Source organism: Poecilia latipinna, unplaced genomic scaffold (genome assembly GCF_001443285.1).
Source record: "Poecilia latipinna isolate Pla-1442-1.1 unplaced genomic scaffold, P_latipinna-1.0 Scaffold206, whole genome shotgun sequence".
In the NCBI taxonomy this organism is placed as follows: domain Eukaryota; kingdom Metazoa; phylum Chordata; class Actinopteri; order Cyprinodontiformes; family Poeciliidae; genus Poecilia; species Poecilia latipinna.
Window position 1 is genome coordinate 253,200 of NW_015112822.1, and position 7,519 is coordinate 260,718.

General features: G+C 40.9%; 1 protein-coding gene across 2 annotated transcripts in view; it reads left to right on the forward strand.

Moving 5' to 3' along the window:
• The window catches only part of cdh8 (cadherin 8), a 164,405-nt gene that overhangs the window by 129,336 nt on the left and 27,550 nt on the right, over window positions 1-7,519 (forward strand). For both annotated transcript variants that reach the window (XM_015031409.1, XM_015031410.1), the window contains exon 7: window positions 5,067-5,314. In XM_015031409.1, coding sequence (XP_014886895.1) covers window positions 5,067-5,314 — 248 coding nt within the window. The remainder of the gene's footprint in view (window positions 1-5,066; window positions 5,315-7,519) is intronic.

The following is a 7,519-nucleotide window of genomic DNA, read 5'->3' on the forward strand; positions in this document are numbered from 1 at the left end:
AACATAGGTTTTACTACTGAATGTCATGACTATATTTTTTGCCTTTTGAATGTGATAATTAGGTCCTTAGAAATAATCTGTATGTTTTTTATGCATTCCATAATAAGTTTGGCTGTGTTGATGCAAACTGCAGGGAGAATCCTTTGGGACTTTTCAGTTAAAGTTACACTTACTCCTATTTAAAATACATTGAAAAAATAACATTGCAATTTGATTACCAGTTTTTAGAAAAAAATTTTTAAATTATTTTCTTCCTCTTGATGAAAGCCTTACCTTATAATTTCTAAATACTATTAACCTTCGAGTTACCAAGTTTCATATTCAGAATGGTAAAAATACAAACTTTGATCAGTGTCAAGTTTTTGACACCCCAAGACTCAGAAAAAGAAACCCTCTCCACAAAATCACAATTTTAAAAATAAAATTATAGTAAAAATGGGTTTTAAAACTGTCAAAAAAAAAAAAACTGTTAAGAGAACCCATTTTATTTTGCTACTTCTTTTCACCAGAAAAATAATTAAAATTATTAATAAAATTCCTGGGAAAAAAACAGCAGCAAATACATTTCTGTTGTCTTTTTCACTCCCTGACTCTATTTTTTTCCACAAAGAAAACAAAACAAAACAGACTTTTGTCTCTCATTCCACCAATAAAGGGGTTAGAAATTCAGAAAATATATTTCATATTTGTTCTTTGTATGCCAGTGAATTCACGCAGTTAAATGCCTCTTTAGCCGACACATTGTGAAGGTCTACAGGAACACAGCCTGAACAGCAGCACGTCTGATAACTGTACTTTGCTCCTTTTGCACTTGTGAATCTCTTAATAATCAGCAGCAGCAGTGTGACAGCAGCACCATGCATGCTAATAACAATATAACCTCCCCGGATTAGTCAGCCCTGCCAGTGTTTGTTTAATGAATTAATAATTTTCACAAGGTCAAAATGGGACTTTCTATTCTGACTCGCCGAACAGGATATTATGCGGCGCAGCGCAAAACGCAGCTTGTATAGATGCTTTATTTGATTTGGTAATTGATAGTGAAAATTATTTTTAATTAAAGTAGCTGGGGTAATTAAAGAAGCTGTTTACCACCGTGTTTTCTTTTAAAGTGAATATGGTATAATTAAATTTGCCAGCAACAGTGAAAGAACTGCCCTCCCTCTCTTCGTCTCCCTTTCAGCTCTCTGCTAGGCCGTCGGAAACCAACGTAATGAGTTGTTTCCACGCGCCGCCATGTGAGAACATCAGCGCGGGGCTTTCAGACCAGGGAAGCAAAGCATAGCGTGGCGCTTTAACTGAATCAATTTGAAGCTTGTTTGTTTTTTGTTTTGTTTTGTTTTGTTTTGTTTTGTTTTGTTTTGTTTTTTTGCTTTGATGGCAAACGGTGCACACAAATGCTCCGTTACTACTCAATGAAATTCTTAAAAACACTAAATGTATAATCGTTGAGTCCACAGCAGGTGATGTCTGCTTAGAGTGAAGCTGATCTTAAAGGATCGGGGTCTCTGCCTCGAAGGGTGGGTCCACTTTAACCTAAAATAAACTGGGTCAGGGTGGGGTTACTGTTGTTGTCGCTGCATATTACAGCACAGTTCATTTCAAAAATGCTTCATTTATTCCAAAATAAACGTGATGTCATTCAAGTATCTTCAAAGAATCATTGCGGATGGTGATGGTAATGGCAGGAAGGATCAAAAAGACCTACAAAGACTGAGGACTGTTGCTTTATGACGTCTCATGATGGTCATGACATGCTAACAGCGCAGTATATTTCAGAGTGACATGTTCTGTTGACAAGCACTGCTAATCCACCTCATTCGCTTTCGCCGCTTCTTTTGGAATCTCTGACCGTATGGACAAAAAGCCAAGCAGAGAGACGGTGGGGTCGTGGAAATGATCCGAGCCAACAATGATCGATGGATGGGACAGTTTGAACTTCTCTCTTTGGTCCTGTTCTGCATCCATGAAGCTTCCTTTTACACTACAGGTGTAGCGATTGCAGTATTTTTGGCCAATGCCCGAACTTTGAAAAGCCCAATCTGACAATTAAGATTTTGGCTAATAATAATGTTTTTTGTCTGAAAATTCACTAATGATAATAAAACAGAAGGCTACAGTCAGTTCTCTGTAGGCAGTACAAAAGAGAACAGCAGATGATTTTCATACCTTTGCAGAGCTACATCGGGTCTGTCTCACATCTAAGTATCGGCCAATCGCCCAAGGAAACCATTACCCATTTATTGATGCACCCCTATAGTTTTGGAGGTCATAGTACACATTCATATAAACATATATACAGTTCTTGAAAAAAAATAAGAGACCACTTAAAATGATCAGTTCTCTGATTTTACTTTTTATATATTTGAGTAAAATGAACATTGTTCTTTTATCCTATGAACTGCTGACAACATGTCTACAAAATTCCAAGCAGAAAATGAGGAATGGTCAAAAATAACAAAAAAGATGCAGTGCTTTCAGACCTCAAATAATGCAAAGAAAACAAGTTCATTCATTTAGAAACAACAAAACTATTGTTTGAACTCAGGAAGAGTTCAGAAATCACTATTTGGTGGAAAAACCACGAGGTTTTCAATGGGGTTCACTGCAGTGGTGTCTTCATGTTTTCCAGAGCTATGCATTTATTGACTTGTATATACATGTGTATATATCTATACACTAGCTAGCTAGCAACAAAGCTAGCTAGCAAGGATCATGATGATCTTAAAGTCTTAAAAACTCTGTAAATTGAGTCAGTGCGTGCTGCAGAAACCCTGAACTTGTAGCACAAGGTTTGTGTATAGACAATGAAAGCTATAAAACCTGCCTATCAGGTGTCATCTGTGCACATGCTTAGGCTTTCATCCCTGGATTCTACTTCTCGCTAGTCCTTTTTTTTCTGCACACACACTGTAGGATTTGAGGGAAAGAAAGAGAAGGACGGAAGAGGAGACCGGGCGAGAGAAAAGCAGTGTGATGAGGTGCGGTGCAGGGGGAGGTTAATAATGAGAAAGTTCCAAAGAGCTCCTCCGACCGTGGAGGAGTGGGGCTTGGAGAGGCTTCAGGGGCTTTGGTCTCTTTACGATGGCCCTGATGCCAGAGCTGAAGTAGTGTGGAAGTCAAAGCCCAGGTTGCTGTCAGCTTTCCCCCGACCGCACCTCCACATCCGCCCACCTGCCCCCCTCCTGTGTTGCAGCAGCGACCTGCCCTCCACTCCACCCCCCCCACCCTCCACCTGGGGGACGATCCCAACTGCTCCAGCATTTCCTCTTTTGTTCATTTTCTCCTCTTCCCCCCCTGCACCCGGTCCCCTCAAGCGGCAAGGCCCGTTTTGATTTCCCTATAAATCCTGGTTATGGAGTGTGGAAGTGACTTGATCCCATTATTCTACTAGTATAAAACTGACCAGAGGTGATTCAGAATGAAATTGTAACAGTCCTCGGATATGCCAGGGGGCTAAAAATCTCTCCTCTCCCTTTTTAAATATTAATGATGAGCCATCAGTAAAGAAAATACTGAACATCAGTTGGAGGAAGGAATTAAACAGATGTGTCAGACGCGCCTTACATCAGCAGTGCAGTAAATTATTTTCTCTTTGGTAAATTACACTGTTTCTTGATGGTCTAAAATTAGCAGATGTCTGTGTGTGTGTGTGTGTGTGTGTGCGTGTGTGCGTGCGTGCGTGCGTGCATGTGTGCGTGTGTGTGTGTGGGCTGGTTGACAGCAGTATGAAACTGTTAATTTGCTGTCGCTGTAAGCGTGAGCAGAGACTTTCTTCCTTCAAGTTGTTCAGATTTGCTGTTTATTTTCAGCATTTGCAGCTTTAAAAACGGATGTTGCTCTCTGATCAAAGTCAAAACTGGAGTCACACAATTCTCTTTATCACATAGAATGTGTTTTCCAGCTCTTCTAAATAAATACATCCAGCAGCTAGCACTGGACCAGCATTTTCAACTTTTTACAATATTGTAGGGCACGTGTGTCACACTCAAGGCCCCGGGGGCCAAATCTGGCCCTCCTTTGCTTTTTTATGTGGCCCTCTAGTCTCCAGATCACATCAGTCAGTCCCTCCAGTTTTTCACAAATCTACAAAATTCATACAAAATCAACAGATTCCCAATTTTTTTTTTTTTTTTCCCAGATTTTTACTACACATTTTTCTTAGAACTAGCCAAAAATAATGGGTTTGAGTGACTGACCTGTAGCCAGGTCAGTCTATGTTAATGAAAAGTAAAAAGTTAGTAGGAGGAGGGGGAGAATGTTTAGTTGTTGGCAGCAACTAAACACTCCCTCCTCCAGACCAAATGTAGCTTATGTGGAGAGAAAACCTGAAAGAAAATGTAAGATAACCCAACTAATAGTTGTTGTGCTGGTAAGGCTGCTCCAAAGCTTGGAATATTGTTCAAAAGCCAAATTTAACCTAAACATATCTTTCTTTCCTATTGATTATTCTCCTGTGTTTTTTGTTTTTTTGGTTTTCATTATGCTGATCATTCAGTGATGTTCTCTAACAGAATCTGAAGCCTTCTAAGATCAGCCATATTTACACATGTGGACACATTATTAATTTGATTACTTCAAAAAACAATTGAATTTATGTAGGATATCAGAATAAAAGGGACTGAAGTTCGGCCTGGATGCAGGCTCAGCCCAAGTGTGGATGATGGGCACAGAGGGGAGCGGGGCAAGAGATCATTCTGGAGAATTGGGATACACTACACACTGAAACCCTTCAGAGTTTGAAGAACAAAAGAGTGAAAGTGTGAGTATCTAAGCAGAAAGAAACACTGGTCGAAGGACGAGTAAATGAACTAACACAAGAAATAATTAAATTGACAAAAGCTAAGCAAAAACAAAAATAAACTAAGAAATTATCAAAAAAGGAAAGGAAAGCAGATTAAATTAAAAAGTCCAAACAACAACAGATTAAGACAGTGCCATCACATTTAAACACCTGCTCTGTTCGATAACCAGAGAAGTCCTGGACTTATACTTTTTACCGTGGGACTGATGTGAGTTGAGGACCAGCGTCTCTTTGACCCTCTGTCTCTGTGTTCTCCTTCCAGCCTCTGGACTACGAGAGCAAGAAAGCCTACACACTGAAGGTGGAGGCGACCAACGTCCGCTCGGAGCCCGGCAGCGGCGGGCCCTTCAAGGACACGGCCACGGTCAAGATAGTAGTGGAGGACGCCGACGAGCCTCCGGTCTTCTCCAAGCCCATGTACCTACTGGAAGTGAAGGAGAACGCCCCCGTCGCCACGGTGATCGGGAGGGTAGCCGCCAGGGATCCGGACTCCTCCGGGAGCCTCGTCAGGTAAGGCCGCCGCCAACCCTGAGCTAACGACTAAGCCCTTAGCCTTCACCGCCGGACCGTCTGTCAATGCCTCGCCACGGTAACCTGTGAAAGAAAAAGCTCTTTAATATCACTTTTAGTAAAAACTGCAGGAAGGTCTTTCTCGGCCTATAATGACTTGTTTTAATAAAGGGGTCGACACCGAGGCATCCAATTAAATTTCTTCGCGTCCCTGACCTTTGGAAAACGTGGAAGTGTCTCAGGCGCTGAGGAAGCGACCTCTGTGATTGCGGTCATTTTCAGAGATGACCGAGGGAAGACAAAAAAAGAAAAAGAAGTAGTCGGTTACGAGTTAAAGAAAACCCAACTTTCTCTTCCAGTGTGCTGGAACAGAGTACCTTCTCCTCTTGTGTGACTTATTCTTGGAAATACCACAAGGGCACCTTGAGGACAGGTTATACAGGCAATTTCTCTCCCTCCACTTTGGCATTTCATTAATTCTCCAGTGACTTGCTGACCGCATTCCCGGTACAACACTCAACAGGTTGTGTGTAATTGCCTGGCGAGCAGAGAGCAGGCTGGGTTTCAGAGATTGGTTGATGCTGTAGAGCAGGACTGGTCCATTCTACTTTTACTTCTTTTTTTTTCCTTTTTTTTTCCCCCTCCTCTTTCGCATTTCTGGGAGCATTCTCATGTATAGAGATGAAATTGCCACAAGGAGGAATCCAGCCCTGAGGTTGCAGGATGCCTTCTCCTCTCTGTGATACAACATCTTTAGTCTTTTTTCAAAGTTCTTATTCTTATTCATATATGTTTGTGTTATAGATGTATCTAAAAAATGTATTCTTTAAAAGAATTTACTTTATATCAAATTCAGTGCTTCACAAAGTTCAATAAACATGCTCTGTTCTTTGTTTTTTCTTTTTGTTTTTTCCCCCGTTCCTATTGAAGGAGGAAGTGATTAAATAATGAATGAGTATGACTGCAGATGGCATCACCCTGCTGCTGAGAAGTTTTTGTGCATTTGCAGCTATAAATCTGCCCGCATATAAACACCTTAAACTGGGTCATGTGCTGCCATCCTTATAGACAAGGTTGTCTGAATAGAATTAAGGCCTTAAAATACTTAAACTTTTTATTTTTAGTCCTGACTCTGCCAAAATTGTCCAAACTTATTTTACAAAATTCTTAAAGTGGCATGAAAAAGTATTTTATCTGTCAACAATGTCTATTAATCTGAAAAGGGTTACAAATGCATTTTTTGTCCGATAACCGATTACTGATCTGACCTGAAAATGATCCAAAACCCGATAACTAAAATCCAAGCTCTAGCTTTGGGCTGTGGGATCTTTACACCTTCAAAAACCTCAAACTTTCTTAAATGTAAATTTTTTAATTGCGTATAATCTTTCTCACTTGGAGTGGTGGACTCGAAAGCCTTCCCACACTGATGGGCAGCCTGCAGGTGTCTTTCATCCTTGGAATTGCGTTAAAACACACGCAAGCAGCTTTGACGTAACTTAAAAGGTCGCTCACGCCCACAAACGGTCAGTTTAATCCCATGTTCGCTTAGCAAGATCGGCCTGTTAAGATTCCACTTTCAATTCCAAGTCTTTCACTAACATATTCCCCATTTTGGCTCGCTACTCGTTTTGTGTACAGAAACCTACTTTGGCACGCTTAAACATAATTTAAAAGTGTGCATTTTGTTTGCTACCTCCACCCTCAGGCGGATGATTTCGAGAGCATCCATCACAGATGTTGAGAGCTTTCTTTGGGGCTGTCGGCGGGGGGTGAGATAAAACAAAGTATTGTCGTGCGGAGGCCCTGAGATGATGCATCAGCCTAAACCTCAAAGACAGTTTGATTGTACTTCCAGTCACGCTTTGTATTAGCCTGTAAGTCTGAGCGCCGCGCTGATAAAATGATTACAGGGCCGGGAGATTTTAATCCTACAAAATATACTGGCTGAAAGAGAGCCGTACCCTCAGCGAAGCCTTTTTATAACATCACAGCATCACAGGTGTTTCTTAATAATGAACAGCCTGAGGGCGGGGGGGGGCAGGGGGGAACCTCGCCAGATAACAGGCCAAAACTCAAACTTTGGCTCTGCCATTATTAGATATGATTCTGTAAGACGGATTAATACGCCTGTTCGGTTATGATGTTTTTTTTTTTTTTTTTTTTTTTCCCGGGCTTTTTTTTTTTCAGATTTAATTTTTTTTC